This window comes from Pectinophora gossypiella, chromosome 7 (assembly GCF_024362695.1).
Source record: "Pectinophora gossypiella chromosome 7, ilPecGoss1.1, whole genome shotgun sequence".
Lineage (NCBI taxonomy): Eukaryota > Metazoa > Arthropoda > Insecta > Lepidoptera > Gelechiidae > Pectinophora > Pectinophora gossypiella.
In genome coordinates this window covers 10,151,832-10,176,019 of record NC_065410.1, presented here as the reverse complement: position 1 = coordinate 10,176,019, position 24,188 = coordinate 10,151,832, and the positions used below count along the sequence as shown (strand labels likewise).

General features: G+C 36.8%; 4 protein-coding genes across 16 annotated transcripts in view; 2 read left to right on the top strand and 2 right to left on the bottom strand.

The window, feature by feature from the left end:
• Positions 1-741: 741 nt before the first annotated feature.
• Positions 742-11,336, top strand: LOC126368034 (T-cell activation inhibitor, mitochondrial). Of its 3 annotated transcripts, none has more exons than XM_050011888.1 (13): positions 742-891; positions 1,250-1,370; positions 1,681-1,798; positions 2,418-2,559; positions 2,864-2,989; positions 3,780-3,897; positions 4,148-4,250; positions 4,810-4,901; positions 5,417-5,517; positions 6,922-7,068; positions 9,398-9,529; positions 9,909-10,053; positions 11,177-11,336. In XM_050011888.1, the coding sequence occupies exons 1-13, from the start codon at positions 869-871 to the stop codon at positions 11,261-11,263; spliced, it is 1,455 nt and encodes a 484-aa protein (XP_049867845.1). In that variant the 5' UTR covers positions 742-868; the 3' UTR covers positions 11,264-11,336. The 3 variants fall into 3 exon arrangements, with proteins under 3 accessions (XP_049867845.1, XP_049867844.1, XP_049867846.1); XM_050011887.1 differs by having other exon boundaries at positions 9,885-10,053; XM_050011889.1 differs by lacking the exon at positions 4,148-4,250 and having other exon boundaries at positions 3,780-3,886; positions 9,885-10,053.
• A 902-nt stretch (positions 11,337-12,238) lies between these two features.
• LOC126367998 (kinesin-like protein costa) lies at positions 12,239-16,762 on the bottom strand. The gene is made up of 7 exons (XM_050011821.1): positions 16,596-16,762; positions 16,164-16,476; positions 14,144-16,080; positions 13,853-14,071; positions 13,457-13,593; positions 13,020-13,158; positions 12,239-12,510 (listed from the first exon to the last, which is right to left on the bottom strand). The coding sequence occupies exons 2-7, from the start codon at positions 16,438-16,440 to the stop codon at positions 12,397-12,399; spliced, it is 2,823 nt and encodes a 940-aa protein (XP_049867778.1). The 5' UTR covers positions 16,441-16,476; positions 16,596-16,762; the 3' UTR covers positions 12,239-12,396.
• Positions 16,763-17,406: 644 nt separating this feature from the next.
• Positions 17,407-19,086, top strand: LOC126368094 (60S ribosomal protein L9). Its single transcript, XM_050011979.1, has 3 exons — positions 17,407-17,501; positions 17,718-17,966; positions 18,735-19,086. Exons 2-3 carry the CDS (start codon positions 17,726-17,728, stop codon positions 19,064-19,066), a joined length of 573 nt encoding a protein of 190 aa, XP_049867936.1. The 5' UTR covers positions 17,407-17,501; positions 17,718-17,725; the 3' UTR covers positions 19,067-19,086.
• Positions 19,087-20,259: 1,173 nt separating this feature from the next.
• LOC126368000 (disks large 1 tumor suppressor protein) overlaps positions 20,260-24,188 on the bottom strand; it is a 44,147-nt gene continuing 40,218 nt past the window's right edge. For all 11 annotated transcript variants that reach the window (XM_050011826.1, XM_050011823.1, XM_050011824.1 and 8 more), the window contains 4 exons: positions 23,617-23,789; positions 22,986-23,095; positions 22,541-22,632; positions 20,260-22,445 (listed from right to left, as the gene is read on the bottom strand). In XM_050011826.1, coding sequence (XP_049867783.1) covers positions 22,339-22,445; positions 22,541-22,632; positions 22,986-23,095; positions 23,617-23,789 — 482 coding nt within the window. In that variant the 3' untranslated portion in view covers positions 20,260-22,338. The remainder of the gene's footprint in view (positions 22,446-22,540; positions 22,633-22,985; positions 23,096-23,616; positions 23,790-24,188) is intronic.

Sequence of the window (24,188 nt, the reverse complement as noted above, 5' to 3'; positions counted from 1 at the left end):
AAAAAGCCCCATCGCTAGTTGAGTTGATATAATTTACTCCGTAGAGCGCTTTGCACATGTCCCCCGCTCCCGATTCACATATAAGTTTCCTAGTTACTTATTGCACTGTCAAGAGTTATTTCGAAAGATCCTTTCTTGGGGAACACCTATATCCCAAAAGGAATGTCTGTGCTGCGAAGTTAGTAGTGAGCTGTGTGTTTGATGCCTTATAAAACACAAATACCTAGCACCTTCAAATTACTCTTCGATTTTTGATTTCTGTTATTTATATCGGTCACTTATAGTTACTTACATATCATTATAATCCCTAAAACAATACCATTTCTAACAGTAACAACATGCGTAGCATCTCTACTTAACGTAACAACCAAAAAGCCAATCGAGTTTCGTATCCAAATAACAAGCAACAATTATTTTTATATATGCCTTGAACACATTATATTTTTGAATACTTATGTACCCGGCAATGAGAAAATAGGTAATTATCACGTTAAATCTAAAAAAACGCCATCTCTATAAGTATTTATTACGGGGAGCGCAGCCTTGAAAGTCCCACATTCCCGCCAGAAACGTATTTTTTCATGACAGCTTTAATTCATATAACTGTTTACACACAGTTATGTGTAAAGGAAAAATTTCTTACAAAGCCAGCAATGTACTTTAAAATAAGGGTAGTAAAATTAATTTTAACGGTTTTGTTACAAATCTATAATCAGCTGACAGACTGACATTGACGTAAGGAAATCTGACGCACACACAGACTCCAAAACCTAAACATTTTCAAAAAATGTAACTTTTGTATTATTATAGTACGCAAAAACATCAAAGTTAGTGTTATGTACTTACAAACACCTGCTTAATAATTATAATGTATACACTGGGGCCGATAAAGTAAGTTACGAACGGGAACATAATAATTATAACCAAAAATTTTGCACTGTTTTCTTTTGCTATTCTGCTGTTTTTCTCATAATGCGTAATATTGATAGACAGTCTGGAGCCTACATACGAATAATAACTAAAACCTTATTTAAATATAACTTATTTATATAACATGAATAATATGTTCATTCATATTCTAATGGGAATTTTGGAAACGATTCTTGGAACATTTCCAAGACGGAAATAAAAAAAATTATAGACAAAGTGACGCCTACATTCCTTGTTAGGAAAAAATAAAAATAAAATTTTCAGAAGGAATTTGCCTTCTGAAATTTTCCTTTTTATGTAAAGTTTATTTTTTTTACAGATGCAAATCCGTAGGTGGGATTGTCTGCAGGTACTTAAGTTCTGCAGAGATTTCGACTGCCCTACGCCCATTCTACTTTAGTGTGCACCCAGACCTCTTCGGCAAATATCCTCAACAAAGAGTATGAAAAATAATGTATTATTATAAAAATAAAAATGCTCAAAAGTCAACAAAATCTCAAAATGACAACAAAAATTCAATGTACCAACTACCTATTTAACTTCCTAAGGCCAAGATTTCTAGACACAACAGTTAAAGTATGTGGTTTGATTTGTAAAAGGACAGAGCGTCTTTAATTTGTGTTCGAAAGAATAAATTTTTACTCATATTTATCTATTTGATAAATAAGCTGTGTGCTACTTTTTGATAGTTGAAACATATATCTTCCTAATCATATGATCAATATTTTATTACATTTAAATCTATTTCAGAAAACCAATGAAAATTCTCTGCAGCAGTTGAGTGCACTAATAGAGGCACAACAGAGTAGCCGCAACCTAGCTGTTCCTCCACTCCCCTTTTATTTAAGGCAGAAAGATAAGCCAGATGGTAATCAAGTGTTTAATATGAGTAACTACAGATGTGGAAAGATAATTTACAACAGTTATAATTGGCCTTCCTAATAATAATTTATAACTTATCTAATATATCCATCCATTTGTTAAAAGCCAAAGCCAGTTAGCAATGTATGTACCTCCTCCAAAGACACAACAAAAAATTACTAAATGTTTCACATAGGGAGATGACTCATACCATGATTCTGAGTTAAAATCAAGTGGAATTTCCTGTCGAAAAATTCATGAAAAATACTGGAAAATTCATGAAATTTAGTGATTTTTTAAATTATTTTCAATTCCATACTTTTGCCACGGAAAATTCCACTTGATGTCAATTCAGAATCATGGTCTGAATCATCCCTCAAAGTTTTTGTTACAATGTCACTAACACCTTTTATGTCTTAATGTAAGTTAATCTGATTTTGCACCAATCTGTTCCAAAATATGAACACCTAAATCATCACAGAATGTGTCAGGAGTTTTTAAGTACCTATCTGTTGCATGTTGTATTTTACTGTGCAGGTTGATTAGGAAAAGATGAGATTTTAATGAACTATGTCGACTACTATTTAATTTTGTTCATGTCTCAAATTATCTCAATTTCATTTCAGGGGACTTTAAGTTAGTCAAAATTCATCTAAACAGTAGAGACGTCAGAGAAACATTAGTCAAAGTCTTAAGTGCCTGTGATATATCAACACACTATGTAGAAGCAATACCTAGAAAAGCATCCAGAACAGTAGTCAATAACAGGTAAGCAAAGGGAATAAAAAATATAAAAATAGTAAAAGTAGAGTGGTTTCCAACTAGTCAAATCAGTTACTTTTTACTAAACGTCAAAAAAACATAGTCACTAGGGAATATATATGAAAAAGCATGTCACTTATTGCATTTTTCGTTTTTAAAATTCATAAAAAAGTTAAAATAAAAACATTTTTTTCAGATTTAGATCTGTCTTTATTTAGTAAAATCAGAATTTCATAATTTATCATTGACCTAGGAAACTACCCAATTATAATATATATATATATATATATATATTTTTTAATTTTTACAGAAAACCCGATTTTTCCAGTACTAATCAAGATTTCGCCAGTGCCCATGAACGATATAGTAGTAGTTTTGAAAGTGCAGCTCGTATGAAGAGAAAAGTTGAAGAAAGAAGGGCTGTAACTAATATTGTGTATGTATATTTTTTGTATATTTCATCAGAAAGAATATTTATCGTCACATTGTAGTGAGAAGCATGTAAGCGCCTTTTGGAAAAATCATAATTCAGATGCCATTTACCCGCTGGTTCAATCCAAGCGCAAAATTGTGGTTTCAATGATGCTGATTCCAGTACACAACATCTAATTTTATTTCAAGTTATACCTGTCATTTTCTTTTCCGCCGAAAAGGAAAGGGACGTGTAATCAACAGGCATAAAATTTATGCAAAATACGTAAATTTTAGGCAGAAATTTAAATAACCCTTCAAAAATTTTATACGTATTCGCCAATAACCCGACAGAATTAAATTGACAGCACTCGCGAAACGGGTTGCATATCAGCGAGATGCATACGCCCGGATTATTAATTCATTTAAAAATTAACAGTTGTCAATCTTCCGTCCCTTTCCTTTTCGGTGGATAAGAAAATGACGAGTATAACTTAAAATAAAATTAGGTGTTTGCAGGAATCGGGGCCATGTTTACCTGAAATGTAATTAATTTGAAATCAAGGTTTTATTGAAGAAAATCATAACAGAATTGAATTTTTCAAAAAGGTGCTTTTTTTTGTTATAAGGCGACGATATACATATATTATGCGCAGGACCGATCGTCGTGGAGATCCTTGGGGGAGGCCTATGCCCAGCAGTGGGCGTCATACGGCTGATGATGATGATACATAAGTATATTATAATGAATGCATTTTTATTCTTATTTGTTTTTTTATTTGCTGATCAGTGAAAGGCATACATACGTTTTTTAGGGATTGGATTCATGAAAACAGTGAGTTAGCAAAGGAAAAGTACGAGTCAACCAAAGCGACACGAAATCAAGTACAAACTCTTATAAACGAACTGCGCACAGCTTACGGTATAAAACAAGTTGGTAACACATAACAATATTACATTATATCTTTAGCTTATTAAAAATTGCTATAAATATCTTGCAAATAGAAATTACTAAAGGCCTGTATCACCTCTTCTGATAAAACTGTCTGACAGCTTATCGGCCGGATAGTTTACTGATACTTCTATCTGCTGGATACGTTCTGGATAGGCTGCCAACAGTTATCAGCAAGCGGTGAAACAGGCTCTTAGAATATTTAACACATTCCTATGTGTCATGTTTAAGGTTAAATACGATAGTGGCTGGAATATCAGTCATATACGAGGGGCCGTACAAAGTCTAGCGTCGTTAGCATCACAGCATACCAAGGCTATGGAAAATTTAAAAGGTACCAGCCCTCGCTGCATGTCTACCGCGGCGCGAATTGGGTAGCTTCCTAGGTCAAAGATAAATTATGAAATTCTGATTACTAAATAAAAACAGATCGGAAAGTGACAAAACCCCTCGCGGCGTAGTTGCCGTGCAGAGTCTGCTATTTCAAAATATTTGTCTATTTAGTTGTGAGAAATCAAATGATCACTTTTACATACAAATAAAACAATCTCTATTAAGTTGTGATATGTAGGTACATTAATATTTGAGTATATTTCTTACTATGCTGAACATTATCTATTAAGTTGCAACAAATTGAACAGGTCGATTTGTATTTTGTTTATCATTATTTCTATTCAAAACATTCTCAAAGTTATTAATAGCAAAGAGATATATAAGCGACTGCATGCCTGCGAAGGTACCTATAAACTGACCAAGATGTTAAACTTGCAACTGCAAGTTGTCTTTGATTACTTGTCGCTCTGCCCACCCCATTAGGAATTACGGGCGTAAGTTTATGTATGAATGTATAATAAATGTTTCACATTGAACTATAAAATGTTTACTATTTTCAGGTAGAACAATAGCCCTAGGCCAATTCACTGGTGTAAGTTTAGATGGAGACGTATTTCTCAGCATAATAGACGTTAGAAATGAATGGCTTTCGGTGAGTGTTTTATACAATCATGAAATTAAATACATGTATTCAATGGTGCTGATTACAGTACACATCATCTAATTTTATTTTAAGACATATTCTTACCTACCGAAACGGAAAGGGAAGGGTAATCAAAGTCAATTTTGGGCAGAACCCTTTAAAAAACATTATATTGGCCAATAACCCGACAGTATTAAGTTGACAGCACACATCAACGGATTACATATCAGAGAGATGCCTATTTTATTCGCCCGGGTTATTCATCCATTTTAAAATTAACAGTTGTCAATCATCCGTCCCTTTCCGTTTCGGCGGATAAGAAAATGACAGGTATAACTTAAAATAAAATTAGGTGGCTGCAGGAATTGGGGCCTCAATCGATGTGCGGCATGGGGTGGGACACGAAGGGAATCGCGTAACCATGACAACGCAGGGACGCTACCTGCGCGGTCAACCGCCATTTTTGTTCAACTTATACGCCGTGGATTATATTTAATTAAGTATTTGTGAATTGTTATTTTCAGCTGATAAAAAAAGTGAGTCAAGAAGACGGTGCCTTGGCCATGATACCAAATTACGAGAAAACTTTGTCCAGTGTATTAAGAGACATTCACATTCGTAGAAGGTATGTATATCGTGGCCATATCATAGAATTGATCATTTCATGAAATGATCGACCATTTCATGAAATGGTCGTATTTCATGAAATGGAACAACATTCGTTGGCCACATCATGATGTGGTTTGGCCAGATCAATGAACACAAAACGTTTAACGATATGACCAACTAAATGCATGATTACTTCATGATATGGCCAAACGTTAGCGATCATATCGTAAAATAGTAACATTATCCACCGGTAGTGGCGCTGGTGTCGCTTTGTTTATGTTTTGCATAATGGCGGCGGACAATAATTATTCTTGTGTGAACGCGAATAATACGAATAATAATGAGCAAATACAAGATAAAAGTGCATTGAAGCAATGTTTTGACACTAAAGTGAAAAGAAAAACTCGTATTAACAGTAGACAGCAACTTTTATTTATTTTTAGGTTATATGGCAAATAATGAAGGTCGAGTGACCACGCTACGTAAATCAATGGACTATTATTGGATTTCATAATATGATATAATTAAAACTGCGAATGAAGAGATATTAATTTAAAAAAAGAAAAATATAGACGATCCTACTGTCCGTAAAGTTTCTTTTTTTGACGTGACTTATTGTAGATATGCCGCAGATGGCATTAACTACTTGAAACAGGATTCTATTAAAACGCATAAATGTTTTTGTCATAATTTAAATTATCATAATCCTTTTTTTTATAATTTTTACAAGGCATAACAGTAGGTTAGGGTGCGGCGGGGGTGGCCCTTGGGCCACCCCTAAGCCACCAGTATGTTTATCTTACACACGAAAAGTATACTGAATGATGACCAATGGCATGAAATAGTGTCAAAAAATATGACGACGACTTCAAAGCGAGATGCAGTTACGGCGTATATGTCAACTACATCAACACTCCGTTAATCGAAAACGACTTTTTAATTTTTAATTGACTTTTAAACATTTTGTACTTTGTACTAGAGTAATACATTATTTCCTATCTTATTTCGCGTTTTTATTACACCACTTATCATGGACACCCTACATTAATGATATGGCCAAACGTGGATGGAAATATCATTAAACGCTGACGTTTCAACGATATGGTCAGTTGAAGTTGGCCATTTCATGAAATACGACCATTTCATGAAATGGTCGATCATTTCATGAAATGGTCAATTCTATGATCTGGCCACGACATGTACATAATGATATTCCTCTATCCACAATTAGAATAACGCTATATATAACACTCTGGTAAATAATAAGGCCCATTTTACTTTGACTTCTCATCTGTCGAGATACCAATACATATTACGTTGTGACTGGTCGAGATCTGAGTTACTTTGATTCTATTTTGGTGCAATAAAGAATTTGAAAAAAAATTTAAACGTCATACCTACTTAACAATTCGTGTTTCAGAAAGTTCATGCCGAAGGTGTCGGCGACTCAGTACTGCAACCATCTCCGTCAGCTGATCACATCTATCGGCGACTTCTATGGAAACGGTCAGAAGTTCCCTTCGACAGTGCCCGATTCGCTAAGCAAATATGAAATTGTTGTCGAACCGTGAGTAAATCCGCAATATTTTGTATTAGTTTGTTGAGATTTTATTTTGGTCATAAAAATGTCTTATTCGTAAGAGAAACTTTGGTAAAATACGCGCCATAGCACTTTTTACTTTTTTCCTCACAAGTTTGCTCTTTAGCCTGATGGAAAGCGACGATCGGAGCAGGCTCGCCCGAAAGTAGCCTATCTTAAAATGAGAAGGAACTCTGTCGTGGACGTTCCTATCTGACTTGTGGCAATTTGTGGTGTCGCGGTATACATGGGAAACGCTCCCCATGTATATGTATAATTTTCAGGTGTAATCCTAAGAGGACAGTGGTTGTACGATTGATTCCACCAATTCGAACCCTTGTAAGGCTATGGAACAGAAGCGAATTTCTCAAGGAGTGAGTGGGACTTATGCTAAATATTTCTTATAAAAATACCAAGCCCCTTATTCTACAAACGATAATATATATATTATTTAAATTGAGATCCATGAAATAGTTCGTCTTACTCTAAATCTATAGTATAAAATGTCTCCGAAACGCGTCTGCCGTTTCGCTAGTATGAAGACTGCTTTATGATTATCTTCTCAGCTTATCTTTCATTGGTATTTTCGTATCATTAGATTTTGTTTTTGGGTTAATCAAATAAAGTAATAAGTATACCCTATTTAACGTAGCATGATTAGAATGAGCAGGATAGATATACCTAGTACATCGCGATAGAGACCCTATTAAAGAGAACGCAGAGATTCCACAGAAGGAGAGTACGAAAGAGACGAAAGATAATTATGTCACTCTAATCATGCTACGGGGTGCAGGTACTACAGGTGTAGGTTACTAATTTGCTATATTGAGCCTTCAAGGTTTGCACAGAAACTGCGCCTACAAATAAACGCAGCTAATGCTATTTACGTAGATAGACGCCATACGGCTAAGATCGAAGCCCTCGATACAATTCGCGGCGCGGTGGCCGTGCAGACTCTGCAGGGGCTGTAAAGCTTGCATATTCTAAATCCCCAAACTGAAATTTCCTTTAAAATTATATAGTCTAGATACCAAGAATACTTACTTTCCTGTAGTTTAATTTTATCATAACTACTCACACTGAAGACGTACAATTTAAATGCGCGAATATATCTCTCGCGTATACCTATTCTATTTAAGTATCTAGGCGTTTTGCTTGAGTACCAGAACATTACGGGACTAGAACTTACCTCGTTTCAGAGACGCCAAGAAGTTTGATGCGATGTTTACAAATTGTGTCAAACAAATGACGTAAGTTATTTTTTTATGAAGTACTGCAGATTACAGTCACAGTCAATTCCTATTGTAACAGTTGTCGACACAATTAGTTAATTAGGTACTTAGGCAATTTGAAGTAATCCTTGGTGTTTGATTCGTCTTATTATTTTCACCTAAAATCTATTTATGTATTTTGTTTTTTAACAAAAATTTTATCGTACTAAAATTGACTTCTTTTAAATACTTTTTCTAGGCCTTAATATTTACTAATGATAAATAATGGATAGTTGGAACACCAAATCCCCATCAAAAAATATAATTACCTATATTAATATAAGAAACACACCGCGTGTTTGGAGATGTATGAGTAATACCGATTTTTTAAATAATAACTGGTCCTTTTTTAGATAACGTCATTAATGTAGGATTTTGTTTCATTGATTTGGGCATAACCATTTTTGTGAATAGTTACTATAGTGGGTAGAGTAGGTATAGTATAGGACCTATAGTAGTAGTTGTAGTCGAGTGCTGCGATCTAAGTTAGCTTAGCTCGCATAGCTGACGCAATTTAGTGTTTGCGGTCTGTGCACAACTATGGAACGCCAGCTTCGCGAACTAATCTTAAACTAATATTGCTCGTGGTCCGCAACCGGCATAAGGCTTAGACGAAAGCAATGTTGTACCATTCAAAACTCAATACACAAGACGCAGTACCGGGAGCGAAAAGGGCGCGAAACTTTTTGGTATTTTTGGAAGTAGGTGGTATAGTGGTATAGTTTGACTTTGTACGCACGCGTTCACACAAAAATACAGGCGCAAAAAGTGTGACACACTTTCATGTAAAAATGTTCCGTTTCTTGCCCCGAAACGCTCCTGATGCGTATACCACCTGTGTAAATTGAGCTTTACATGAAGATATTAAGAAGAATAACAATGTGAAAAAGTGTTATAATCACCAAAGCGGAAGCTGAAAGAAGACGGTCGGGATCGAGTAATCTTACAAAGAAGACGCTATGTCGCTCTCACTTGCTGAGCATGGTATTCTGTCTTCTCCGCTTTGGTGGAAAGCCACCGTGTGTTTTACCAACTGTGTGTTGCAGGGAGGCGGGCCCGCTTATGGTGTCTCCGACAGGCCAGTTCATCACGCCCTCGTCCTGCCCCGCCAGCGAGCTCATCAATTTCATCGCCAAAAACCTTGACGAGGCCACGCTGCACCTCACTGAATACAGCATGTAAGTTACTCGTTACTCAGATGGCTACGCGTTCACGTCAAAACCTAGTTAAATGTAATGATGAGTAGAGAGAAAGAATAGAACAGACGGCCAGGTAGGTAGGTACGACAGAATTTTCCGACACAAAAACGATTCCTTCGATTCATTAGGAAACTAATGGTGGGGTTAGACCGATGCCTAGAAGACATGTTTTCGAATTTTCTAGCAACGTTTGCTTGTTTTACTGAGATTCTTTTGACATTTTCAATCTTTCAAGGTTTTACATTAAAGGGTGTTAGTGAGATCGTAACGATTACTCAGGGGGAAGATTCAGACCATGATTCTGAGTTAATATAAAGTGGAATTGTCTGTCCAGTAACAAACGTCTGCCGTGTTCCAGTAACAAACACGTGGAGAAGGCTTTACACAAGGAAGTGAAGGAGCGGTTCGGTCTGCTAGAGCTACATAAAGATGACAGCATTACTCCAGGGCTGATGATCTTATGCTGTCAGCGGCTACTTACTCAAATTGATACCTTAGATACGGTAAGCTGTATTACTGTTTCCTATTTAGTACCTTTGGTCAGACTCCGAAGGATATGAGCCATCCAGACGAAGATTTTAGTACCTTAAATAAGCTCCGAGCTTCATAATGTAATAGCTGTGATAAATTCTGGATAATATGAGTGATAAATGCCCCGTTTTGAGCGGGATACCTCAAGGCCTCAACTTCCTAGGGTCCTGAAACAAGTCTCATCCGGACATTTGGGACATTGTTTTCCCCTCGTCGGTCGTGGTCCACCTGCTTAGTTCACCTGGGGTAACCACGGGTATTTTTTCTGGCCGGTGGTCCGCCTGAGTACGGTCACGAGCATTAATATGTATACACTTTGGTACCATGTCACATTAACTTTTTTGACAAATTGATCTGTCAAAAAAGTTAATGTCACTGTCTGTGTTAAAGTCTCACTAAATGTCAAATATGTTAGTGCGACAGGGTCCTAAAGTGGGTACATTATATTGCTCATGACTGTACACCTAGTTTACGATTGCCCTTGGGTCAGGACTGAACCTACACCATAAAATAATTGAGTAGTCTCCTAGGTCAAAAATAAATTGTGAAAAATACGTACAAAGACTAGCGTCACAGCATACCGAGGCTATGGAAAATTTAAAAGGTACCAGCCCTCGCTGCATGTCTACCGCGGCGCGAATTGGGTAGCTTCCTAGGTCAAAGATAAATTATGAAATTCTGATTACTAAATAAAGACAGATCTAATAGTGACAAAAAACGTTTTCTTCTTTCTATTTAACTTATTTATTAATTTAAAAAAGTAAAATGTAATAAAAAGTGCGATATTTTGTCACGTTTTTCTATGACGTCACATGTTGCTTTATCATACAAATTCCATATTAATTTCGCGTTTTGACGTTTAGCAAAAAGTAACTGATTTGACTAGTTGGAAACTACCCTATTATACTACTAATAATAATACTGTAATAATAATGACCGGTATCTGTTAATTCGTATTAAATTATAGTAAGACGTAGCTTCAATGTAGCCTATTTAGACCCCAGGTCTTGTTTGCACCAGTCCTTATCAAAGGTATACTTATCACCTCCACACCATCTTTGTGCTTTAACATTTTATTGTATTTTCCCTTTCCAGAAACTCCGTGGTAACATCCTCTACATAACACATTACTACTCTGTATTGACGGAAGGGGCACTGTGCATACCTTGGAACTTTAAATGAATGTACCTTCAACTTCTCGAATTTATATAGAAACTGTTGTAAATAGATAACTAAAATAAAATTACAAAACATTTCTACTCTCTTTACTTCACATACCTATACGACAATATAACCATCGTTGATCAGATACGATGACGACCACACAAGTAATATAAGACGCAGCAAGCTATGCCAGCAGGGTCTGCATGACAACCGCGCCGCGCGCGGCGAGAATTATATCGAGGGCTTCGACCAATAAACGTAGCGAATGCTATCTACGTAGACAGACGTCGAAAGCCTTCAATATAATTCGCGCGGCGCGCGTCGCGTTGTTATGCCGCGAAGGCAGGCAACTTTAAACAGAACTAATTGAAAACACACACTAGACAATCTCTTATGCAGTAACAAAACCCTGAAATGCATGTTGTGAACTGAACTGTTGTCTCTGGAACCAAAGGACGTAATACCGAAAATATAAAAACAATTTTATATAGAAATGTTTTATTTTGTGATTAAATAGTCTTTAAAGATATCGTAGTCGTAATGTCAAATAAAATTATAAAAAGAATTTATTATTCAAAATATTTACAGATATCAATTCAATGGCCCCGATTCCTGCAGACACCGCCTAATTTTATTTTTGTAAAATTTTTAGACGGTTTAGATTTGTGCTTAAAATTGACGTGTGTTCCATAAATTTTATGCTTGTCGATTACCCGTCCCTTTCCTTTTCAGCGGATAAGAAAATGACAGATATAACTTAAAATAAAATTAGATGGTATTTACAGGAATTAGCACCAATTATTAGACAAAAATCTACTTTATCGTATATAGCATTATATCTTACAATTCCATAGCTTGAAAAAAATAGATTTTCCTACATACTTAGATGAAATTATGGCAGTAATCTCTAGTGGGGTAGAGCCACAAGTCATCATAAGACAACTCCAGCCCCCGCGGCACAGAACCGCGTCGCGCGCGGCGCGGTTGCTATGCTGCGGGGGCTGGCATTATTTGTTCTAAGACAGAAGAATATGATTTTCGTATAAAAACTTTACTTGCATTATATCTGGCTTGACAATGTACTGGATCAGTTCGAATGCGGTGTAGATGAGCACAGCATTGAAGAGTAGGAGAGCCAGGAGGAGTAAATATCAGTGTTTCTTGTTCTGCTGGACGATGACTAGTTTGTTCTTCTCCTTGGTCACCTTAGCTACCGGCAGGTTGGTGGCCGGCATCAGCTGCCGCAAGTTCGGTATCACGGGCGCCTGGAAAAATAATAAGAATTATTATTAATAATAAGTCATTTATTTTCGTAATAAAAAACTAATATTACACGTCAACAGTAAGTGAAATACTTGTCAACATAATAACGTAGGAAAAACCAAATGTCAGTCAAAATTAAACTAAGATAATTCATCAACAATTATTAACATAACATAAATAGCCTATATACATTCCACTGCTGGACACAGGCCTCCCTTCAATCCACCGGAGGGGGTAAAGAACATACTCCACCTGGTAGGTGGAGTGAGTCCGCCATGGTGCTCCAATACGGGTTGGTATTTGGAGGTGAAACACTCACAGTGTTTTAGGTTCACGACCTAGAGGTCCGGGTTCGATTGCCGAAAGGGATATCTCCAGATGAATACAATGAAATGCATGCTGACAGATTCCCAGCCCATTTCCCGTACTTATCACAGGTATTTACCGTGACGTAACGTAACGAGCATATAACTTAAAACTAATGGGATAACGTAATACTATGTTTTCGTACCGGCGGGCAGCGAGCCAGCTGCTTCATCCGGTCTACCAGCAGCATGGCGTCGTCAGTCTCGGAGTCCGTCGTCATGCCCAGCGACAGTGCCCGCTCCGGGTTGCCGCCGTCCAGGTATCTTTGCACCGATTGGAAGTGCCTGCAATTATAAATAAACAAATGATTGTATATTATTAACAGGACGCACATATCATGGCGTTTACTCTTACAGAAATATCTCTGCCTATAGCTCTGAGGATACAGGGGATACTTAGTTTGAAATGGGTGGCAGAAAATTAAAGCCCAATGTCGAAATCGGTAAGTAATGATTACCTCGAAACCTCCCTTAAAGTCTGTGATAATTTCTCGATACGTAAGTATAACAAACATTTTGTATTTACACGCATGTATTTACTACCACTTTATTAATTGTACAGTTGTGATGTGAGTGTAGTTACCTGGTATGTGCATTGGCGCGGCTCCGCTGAGCATACCGCCAGGCGGCGGCGGCGCGCGCGCGCCACGCGGCCGCGTCCTCGGCCGCCGCCGCCGCGCCCGCCTCCAGCGCTGCGCACGCGCCGCGGAGATCTACCACCTAGTAATAATATTACATTGAGCACAAAGAACATACAATACAAATAATAAAAACACAGAAAGGCACAACAGGCGGCCTACAGAAGTTACATATTTCACTACTCTATATTATTGGATATAGGGCCCATTGGTAGACATTTTACTTTTAAGTGGAAGTCGACTCACTGTCACTGCAATCGAATAGAAACAACATTAATTTAACCAAAACAATTTAACAGAGACTGCGCTAAGACTGTGATTGTACGAAAAAATAGACTTACTTTTTGAAAATACCTATACAGTAAAGTCTTCATCTCATCATGTGACAACTTGTCCAGACGCGCCATCAGCATCTGTTCCCCTCGACTCCGCGTGTCCTTGTTGTCTTGCGAGTCTGATAGCGACGCAGACGGAGACTTGCCACATATCAGGTTGTTTTTGTACTCTATTGCCGTGTCTATCGCCTCTATAGCTTCCTCGCATTCTAATAGCTTTCGTTCCTGAAAGTTTACACTGTTAGTTTTATCAATTAAAGATAATGGCTGTTCAATATCAAAACCTTTCACACTTACCTCAGAATCAGACAATGATTTATAAATTTTCCTCTTATGTCCTAAGCTGCACCGCTGCTCATGCAAACACTCTCTAGTCTTTCTTAAATTCTTGATTTCCTTCCTCAACATCAGTTCCTTTTCTTTCGATAGTTCTAAATTCTCCAAATCATTTGTCTTTTCTTTTAAAATACTATCTAATTGTGAAATTCTATGTGTAAAATGTTTCAATGAATTTGTTTTCTTGTCTTTCACTTCAACAGAAGTTTCAGAAAGTTCATCTAACTTTAACTTATCTTTAATAAGTTCTACATCTAATGTATTTTTACGCTTCTCATCCTTCTTGATTTGTCTCTTTATTTGCTCAATTTGTTTCTTATATGTTTTTAAATTAGTCTCATGTCTTCTTATTTCTTTTATTGTGTCATGGTCCATGAGATTATATTCCACCCTATCTGCATAAGTCTTGTTTTGAGTACTGTGGCTCATGGCTCTTGAGAGATCATCTATCAGTCTTTCTTTAGCTATGCAAAGATTAATCAATTCCTTCAATTGAGTCTGACTACTGCTTATTTCCTTAGAAAGCTTTCTAGCCAAAATCTGTTTCTGAGTATACTTTTCTTTTGTCATTTTATATTTTTTACATATTTCTGTGGTCTTTGGTGAGTCAATCATTTTAAGCAGTTCCCTTTCAATCAACTTTGGCTCAGGATCCACATCTTTCTTGTGTGACTCTATAAGAATTTTCTGAGATTCAGGTGAGACAGCTTTTGCTGCTACCTTTCTTAATAACTCCAACTCTGCCCCTGACAAACTTTCACCAGGTTGTATTGTTCTCCTGCGCCCTGAATTGGATTGTGATGTCATTACAGGCAGAGATTGTGAACCACTGGTTTCAGAAATGGTTATATCATCAGAGTCAATATGGTTTAAATATTCCTCACACCTGTCAGCAAATAACTGGTCATTCTTTTCTCTAAAGTATTCCATAAACTTTTCAACCTTGTCTTGAAACACTGTATGTGAGTGACTGTCTTCCGAATCAGACTCCACATCTGACTCACTAGGTTCACTGGGCTCAGTATCTTCAGCTATCCTTGGTAAACCTTGTTTTGTCGCAGCTTCCTTGTTATCCATCCCAATATCACTATTCAAGCACTCATCACATTCAGCTTTTAAAAATAACCACTCACTCACTTGGTTAATATCAGCCTCAGACAATGATTTAGACTGTAAAATTTTGTTAAATAATCCTTCAGCATTTGAAACCAATTTTATCCACTGTGCTGTTGCAAATTGTAAGTTAAAATTATTGTCTGAAGGTTGTATCACAGCTTTATCATTGTATACAGGAGTATTGTTATCGGCAAACAAATTGATTGTGACAAAGTTCTTTATGCCTCTACAGCACAGACACAAGTTCAATATTTTCAGTGTGTCCTGGTAGTCTTCTGGTTCAGTGCTGATACAGCCTATGACCCAAGTGAAAGCTCTGCCTCCAAATGAGTCTCTGAGCATAGCCGTCAGTATACACTGATCATAATTGATTTGCTTAGGAGGATTTCCAGCAAGCAGTTCTTTGATTATGTTTTCTAAAGCAAATAATCCAGGCTCTGGGTATGCAGCCAAATCACAGAAACTAGCAGTTGACATTCTGTGGTTAAGGACTCCATTTGTACCAACCCATTTCTGCTCTACACTGACTGTGAATACTGTGTGGTTGTTGCCCTGGCATCGCTGCCTCCACCCTAGCTGCAGGTACTGGAAGGCTTCTTCAACATTACAACATCTAACCAGACCTGCACCAAGTACATCAAATATGTTGTTATTAACAACTTGCATCCATGTTATGTGCAAGATGAATTCTCTTTCAGGCATTTGGTTCAGTTTGTGAAATATATCTGTTAGAAACCGAGGTACAATGCCTTGGTCACATTCACTGTGTATGCATTCAAATCCTGAAAATTCAAATGATATCATTAAATAAACTATTATAGACAGTTTTACAGACATCAACAATCACTTAATATGAAATTCTTACCTGGCCCAAACAATGTATAAGTCTTCCCAGTTTTAGGTTGTCCAAAGACAACAACAGATGTATCACAACCATCTAGGAAGCAATTGATTTGTGGAATCATAAAGGAATTGAAGAGGTGAGCTTGTGTGCAGTCTACAGGCAGAGCTCTGTTCACATGGAAGGTCTGGCCACTTTCTGTGATCACTATCTGTGTGACGGGGTTGCTGAATATGCATTGTGTAGAGTCGGCCAGACTAGGTGGCTTCAGCCGGACCGCAATTTGTACTGGGATATCCATTATTTTAAAAGTCTATGACATGCACTCGGTAGACCCCTAAAACCAAATAGCTCAATTGAGTACAATTTTACACGACAAAAACAGGCATACTGTTAAACTTCTACCCAAATCAAGACGAAGAAAAGGTGTTTGCCATTGATAGTCCAAATCTGTACCTCCTCGTAACAAGATGAAAACCACTAATCCTAGTGTCCTACAGCAACATATGGCACGGAACGTTTTACGTAAATATTTTTAATGCCATTTAGATGAAATCCCACTTTAATTTCATTTTAACTTAGAGCATCAAAAACAAAAATTGTAAATAAAATACCGTAGTATTTTTTTTTAATTTGTTGACATTGAACAGTGATGGGGTGTGTCGTAGGTGAAATATTCAAAGGTGTACTAAGTCATGAGTATAACTCAATCAGAAATAAAAATAATGCAATGTCTCATAAATATGAAAGTTAAAATTAATTTTAATGTTTATTATAACTCTTTACAATGGTTCAAATACTTTTTATGAATGTACAAAGGATACAATAATAAATTAACAAACTATTTTGATTCAGATCATTGGAACTTATAAGTTAACTACCTAACATCACTACTTTTTTGTTTTTTTATCAGTCTGTACCCAGTACAGGTTAAAGTTTTTAGATCATACTGCTTCTGCTTTTGGTTGACTGATTAAATAAAGTGGGCAACAGACGCCGCGATAAAATATCGGGTGTTAGAAGTTTAGCTTGACTAAGTGTAAGGATATTAACGCGTATCTACGGCGTTTCTACTAAATATTCCAATATTTATTAATAATGACTATTTCTGACTGATTTATCAAAATAACTGTATACTATTTGGAGGTAACTTGTATTTATGTTATTATTTATTCAGTGTGTGTATAAGTTAGTATGTAAACGGTATCTATATCCATTTATCTAAATATCCACCCATAATCATCTATCCAATTTTAGTCGGTCTTTGTATGATTTATGGAAGTTAGTCAACCAACGTTAAAAATATTTTTACTTTTGGCAACACTGGAATATCTCTTTTTCCGGCTCGCTGTGTCAAAGAAAGTGAGCAATTTTGCTTTTTCCACTAAAAATCCGAATAAATCTCGCTAATTCTTGGATTTTATGCAGTTATTATTATATTGTGAAGTGATATGTAAAATATAGAACGAATATCTAACAAGATTTCACTTATAAAGTCTTAGAACACTTGACTAACCAACTTGGTTGTCAAAATACATAGAGGTTAGGTTGTTGATATAAGTTTCATTTTAATTTTAGACCACAGCATGAAGCAAATAGTGGCGAACCAGAAAGTGAAGATCCCTGAGGGTCTCACAGTTCACGTGAAGTCGCGGTTGGTGACTGTGAAGGGACCGCGAGGTGTTCTCAAGAGAAACTTCAAGCATTTGGCTGTGGATATTCGCATGGTCAACCCTCGCCTACTGAAGGTGGAGAAATGGTTCGGTTCGAAGAAGGAACTTGCTGCTGTGAGGACAGTGTGCTCGCACGTAGAGAACATGATCAAGGGTGAGTGTTTACATATCATAACAAGTGATTATAACCTTACAAGCACTATGCCTGGTGTATGTGGCTTTAGTTGTTCAACATCATGTGTAGTACTAGGTTTATTAGCAGATTATGGTTTATACTAAAGTGGTCAAAATATCAATGTGACTCAAAACCATTCAAGGATTATAATTACTAGCAGCAGATAACCAAGTGCTAAGCTATTTTATTATAGGTAATGATGATGTTGGAACATTATCTCATTATTTTAATATTTACGGAAAGTTATTACGCTCTATTGTGATTGTTTTAAATATCTGTATTTATTTTTTCTTGCATAGTCTTAACATTTCTATGAAGAACCTAAATGTCTCTATTTAGGCTAATTATCCGAATAGGCTGCCATTTGTAATGAACTGCTGATATGATTGATATAAGCAGATAATTATATGGATTTTTAGTTGGTATTTGTGTAATAAATTACTTGTAATTTTGAGATCTTCCTGAATAAAATAATTTTTCAATAAACTTATGATATGTGATAGCTGATAAATTGTGAAAAATGGAGGATTTATGTTACTAAAACCTTGACCATCATTAGTCTTTTGCAGTCAAATCTGATGTGACATGACATGAATTCAACCTACCCTATTTTACACCATCTTTTTCAATCTTGCCTCAACTTCATAGACTTCTTCTCATTTGATGTTCTATAATGTAGTCAACTTTACTATGCTCCTTAAGTACTGCAATTTTTGGAGAAATCTAATTAGCCCCAACTTGTTTCAGGTGTGACAAAGGGATTCCAGTACAAAATGCGTGCGGTATACGCTCACTTCCCCATCAACTGTGTCACCATTGAAGGAAACTCCATCATTGAAATCCGTAATTTCCTTGGAGAGAAGTTTATCCGGAGGGTAAAGATGGCCCCTGGTGTGACCGTTGTCAACTCTCAAAAGCAAAAGGACGAGCTGGTGATCGAGGGTAACTCCCTGGAGGATGTATCAAGCTCTGCTGCCCTGATCCAACAGTCCACAACCGTCAAAAACAAGGACATCCGTAAATTCTTAGACGGTCTTTATGTTTCTGAAAAGACTACTGTTCTACAAGATGAAATATAAGGACATTGTTTAAGATTTAATTTGTTGTTTTATTTTCAGTGCAAATTATACCTACTATACATTTTTTTCATGAAACAAATTAATTATACATTCAAATTTTAATTTAGACATTTCTATTAAGAATTAAAAGCATAGCAAACTGGCGTAGTGTTTCTGGCGTGTGTTGTGTTTAAATAATTTTGAATTTGAGTTTTTTGATGAGAAGCGTATTTACGCTTTAGCAGGACAACGAAACAAGTACAGCCTAGACCCTAGTGAGAAAGATATTTACGATTCTGACAGCTGTCAAATGCACCATGTGATGGGCTTATCACCTATCAGCAAGGGTTTGCCGTATTATCTTTGGATTTGTATCAAAAGTGGCTGCCAGTTATCTTCGCATTATGCCCTCCCCCATTATGGGGATTCCAGTAGTGTTGCTGCTCTATCAATAGTAGACCTTGGTAAACCACACAATACTGTCAATGGCCCAGATTCCAGACACCTAATTTTGTTTTATATTTGTCATTTTCTTATCCGCCGAAAAGGAAAGAGCGAACATGAAATCTAAAGATAGTTAGCCAAACATGGTGATTAGGATCCGGAAAGAGAAATAAAAAAAACCTATCACTTCCGACCCAGTGGACGCGCAGCATTATAATTTGATTACATAGACATCGGCAAGGTGGGTAGGTAGCAATTATCTAACGATAGTAATTTCCTTGGTGATTTTGTTTGACAGTAATTAAGCTTTAAAAACTATGATGACATCATTCTGCCGCCGATTACAAATATTCCTGTTTCCCTAGGCACTATGCTATAGAAAATGTGTAGGAGCCATAGAGCAACACAGACCAACTTTGGTAGGAGCGCCTATAATTTTAATTTTCTCCCGTAACCTAAATAGGTACTTAAATTATTTCGTCGAATACATATTGTTTTAAAAATTACCTAAATCCATTTATTTCCCTTTGCATAAGTAGCTATATCAGTTTTTATTTAGCTGGTCGGTAAATGCTAAAATACCTGGAACAACATTGGCTGTGGTTCGATCACAATCCAGCATAGACGCTCATAACCAACTCATAACATGGTTGGTAGAAAAGCACCTAGATATCCCAAATATATAAAACTAGATACTAGTCTAGGCTATGGCCTCTTCTCTACTGGCTGACAAAAATTGTATAGGGAGTCAGACAAGCAAAACAACAATAGAATTTTCAACGTAAATAATTTTATTCAAACTAGTCTATTGAACATCACTAACTCATAAACATTGTACATCTGCAAATATGGGTGTTTGATAAAATATTTAAAGTTAACTATTTGTTAAGACATTAATTACGCTTAATTAAATCAATTTACACAGAATAACACGCTCGATTAATTAAATAGAATACCTACAGACGACATAATAAATACCTATTAAAATAAAACATTCATAATATTGTTAATACATCATTGTAGAACTTAAACAATAATTAAAACATAATTGTTATAATATTTACATAAAATTCTTACCATAAAAGAATCACGACCGCTTTAACTTGGTTATTAAGTACTCTATTCCAAATTAAGTAATATAACAGATAAATTTTAGCTTAGTCAATATATATTACCGATTATATCTTTGGTAACTTGTTTTGTTAATAGTATATTTGACAGAACTAAGCAGTCCAAGTTTATTAAGTCGCAATTCCTTCGTCAAATTCTCTAAAATAAAATGTTATTTGTCATGCACAAAAGAATTAAATAAAATCTCAGACTAATAGCATATCAGTAAAAAAATAAAAGTAATTTAAGTACAGTGGGAACAATGTCATATTTTTTTACATTATTGCAATATAATAATAATAATGCACTTACTAACAAAGTAATAAAGAGTAAGCAACACGCCGTAACGTAATATTGCGGTCTGAAGCGTCACTGCTCGCGTCAAGCGCCATATTTGCAGATGGGCACTCTATTATTCCGTAAGAAAATAAAATTCTCAATAAATAAATGTCAAACACTATTTAATTGGTGAGACATTTCACACCATATAACACAATTGCTTACTATAAAAATGATCAACAAACAACTTGCACCTCACCTAAGTGTTAAGGGGACATATCGGTGTGCAGAAAATGTCATGAGATTCAATGGCTACGATACAGATTGCCGCTTGAGCAAATAATCCTGATAACGTACGTCTTAGCCTAGCCATGCAGGACTCGCGTGAGGCGTGAGGTGGGTATGACTACAGCATCTTACAAGTATACAACTAGTAGGTATACGATAATATAGTATTAACATCACCGGTGCTCCGTGATCTGTCTCGCACAATAACTTCGCTATTATTATAGTAACTCTTAACGCGACAAGATTCAAAATGTATCTAGCAACCTGAGTAAATTAACATGAATAATACCATTTTAAAATTTATTAATATACATTAAATTTACAGTTAATTGAAGCACAATTATTGGTTTTGTCAAATAATTAAAATTATATTTGATATAAACATTGCATTCGACGTAATATTATCGCTAGTGAGTTTGACTTGCACAATAAACAAGCGTATAGTGTTAAGTAATCTTCTACAGTGAAGGCTATAACGCGTTCTTGGTCAACAATAATGCACGAGTGATAGTTTATGATACATTTAAATTTAAAATAAACTTACGCTAAATGAACTCGGATAGGATGTTTCAAGCGGTGATTTACGAAAGTCTGATAGTAAAACTAGGGAGCCGAGTTGTATGACACGACTAGTGCGCGAGCCGGCGCCGCGGGGGCGCCACCCGCGCGGCTACTTGTATTGCTTGTGTCGCGGCCGAGCGCTTATTGCTATATCGTATCGAGACGCTGTCACCCGTCGACTCTAACCTTTGTGACCAAGAGGAGATTCCGAACTAACTTCACCGAATGCACTCGCAGGCGTACTCATGCAGCCTATTCGCAATTCGATTGCGCTGAAAGTTCGCCAAACACTTCGGCGATTGAACTCGCCTAAAGTCGGACAAATATTTATATCTCTAGTTTTTAACGAAATTAAATAAATATCTATTATTTAAGTATTGATATCGAAGCCGCACTACGGGGATAGTCGGGAAGCGTGTGTTCGGACCCGGTCAGTCGTGAACTTTTGTTCGTGGGTTTTTGATATCGTGTGGAACAAAAGTCACGTGAGTGTATGGGTTGTGGGTTTGTTTGTGTGTGTGTGTGGGGGGGGGCACGGTTCCCGGCTAGCCCGGCACAGGTGGTGGAGGCACGTGGTAAGGTACTGGGCGGTATGGCACGGGCGCGGCCGCTCACAGGGGCTCGCGGCGCGGCACCCACACCGTGGGCCCGTTCTCCGCCTCGATCACCGTCTTCACCTTCGAGTAAATCTCCTCCGGCGTGTCGCCCGTCACTACCGCTGTAACGCGAAAGATACTTATAAGTTTAGTAGTTCATTTCGGGAAGGTACTGATTGGTTTACAAATAGTATATCAAATGGTAACTTAAACATACCGGTGAAATACTCTGCGAACTCTTGTTCCATTTTCAACGCTCGTTCGTATGTTTTCTTCGCTTGTTCTTCAGTCATCCTCTTATTCATTTCCCTGTAAAAAAAAATGCTATTTTGTATAAAAATGCAAATGTGGGTTTTGGAAGCAAAAATACTGCATTTTATAACGATGTACATTGTGGTTAAATACTTTTGTTTTAAAAAAATATCTATTCTAAACGTAACGTGTCTTTACGGCTTCCTTCGTTTATCGTGGAATCTCACTGTTTTATGTATCTGCGCTCATACATAACGTAAATAGCCTATATACGTCCCACTGCTAGACACAGACCTCTCTTCGGACTGTGCTCATAAGGAATAGGAAACAGTTCTGTCGTCTGCTGTGTGTAGCTAGTTTTTAGCGGCGATTTTAATACGGAGACGAAAATAAATATTTAGAATACTTACATTATAGATTCTACACTCTTTGGTTTGATAAATATGGCAATAGGGTAGAGTTGCGCCACTTGCAATCTCTTGATAGCGTTACCGCTCACGTCCAAAATGCAATGTTTGCCCTGAAAGTAAATACTCCCTTTAATAAAACTGAAGCTTGTACTTATGTGAAACATTGTGGACGCAAAAAACATTTTACATTATAAATCGATAATTATTTTGCGTTTTCTAACAGTTACAGATAGACTCTGGATATTGGACTCAAGTGTCTCTATTAAGTTGTTGTATCCTTCCACTTTCGAGCTGTAGTAACCTAGTTGATAGAACGCTTGCCTCTTACTTTGAGGCCGCAGGTTCGAATTTATGTTTGGATCATAAATGATTATGACGTGCTCAGCGATGAAAGAAAACATCGTGAGGAAACCCACATTCCCGAGAAATGCATTTTCGGAGGTATGTAACCTAACCTAACCTGTTTTGGGTAGGTCAGACAGACAGTCGCTTCTGTAAAAAACCGGACCTGTCAAATCTTCAGGTTAGGTAAGCGGACTCTGTAGAAAACGGGATAATGCTAGGGAGATGACTGATTAAGATTATCTTTTATTTCGTCAAATAACATGCGGGTCGTCCGTGATACGCTTACCTTTTCAGCGACCTCTCTTACGGAGGCGACGGAGGTGCCGTAGAGGTTGTCGTTGTACTGGCCGGCCTCTATGAACAGGTGGTTCTGTATGTCGCGCTCCATCTGCTCGCGGCTGGCCACGAAGTGGTAGTCGCGCCCGTCCACCTCGTAGTCGCGGCGCGGCCGGGTCGTATCTGTACGACGGTTTTATATTTATTAAGATCATTTTATTTCACTACAAAAGCTAAAAAAAAACATATAAAAAAATTCTTTATGTAAAGATAAATGATCACTCTACAAAAGGAAACAAAACACAAACAAAATAAATCGTATTTTATTTGTGTTTTTTTTTTAATTTGTATTTTGTACAAAGGAGTTTGTATTTTAAAGCAATAAAGAGTATACAAACAAATAAAGAAACTTTAGACTTAAAGTGCCGTAAGCCGCTAAAGGAGTAAGGGAGAGAGCACGCGGAGTGCTGCGTCTTCCTCGCACTCACGCTTTAGTCGGCATATGGTAAAAATGACATTTTTGTATGGAATGTGCGGGGTGTGCTCATTTGTAAAACCGGCAGAGGGATTCTGTATTTAGAA

Bases quoted from the DNA above. Each gene is read 5' to 3' on its own strand.
- LOC126368034 (XM_050011887.1), top strand. From the start codon at position 869: ATGTATACACTGGGGCCGATAAA. The intron at 4,251-4,809 runs GTACCAGCCCTC...TACTATTTTCAG, and splicing joins GGCTATGGAAAATTTAAAAG to GTAGAACAATAGCCCTAGGC. The intron at 7,069-9,397 runs GTGAGTAAATCC...TGTGTGTTGCAG, and splicing joins TATGAAATTGTTGTCGAACC to GGAGGCGGGCCCGCTTATGG.
- LOC126367998 (XM_050011821.1), bottom strand. From the start codon at position 16,440: ATGGATATCCCAGTACAAATTGCGGTCCGGCTGAAGCCACCTAGTCTG. The intron at 14,072-14,143 runs GTAAGTGTGAAA...GTAAACTTTCAG, and splicing joins AATCATTGTCTGATTCTGAG to GAACGAAAGCTATTAGAATG. The intron at 13,159-13,456 runs GTAACTACACTC...TTATAATTGCAG, and splicing joins CGCGCCAATGCACATACCAG to GCACTTCCAATCGGTGCAAA.
- LOC126368094 (XM_050011979.1), top strand. From the start codon at position 17,726: ATGAAGCAAATAGTGGCGAACCAGAAAGTGAAGATCCCTGAGGGTCTC. The intron at 17,967-18,734 runs GTGAGTGTTTAC...AACTTGTTTCAG, and splicing joins CGTAGAGAACATGATCAAGG to GTGTGACAAAGGGATTCCAG.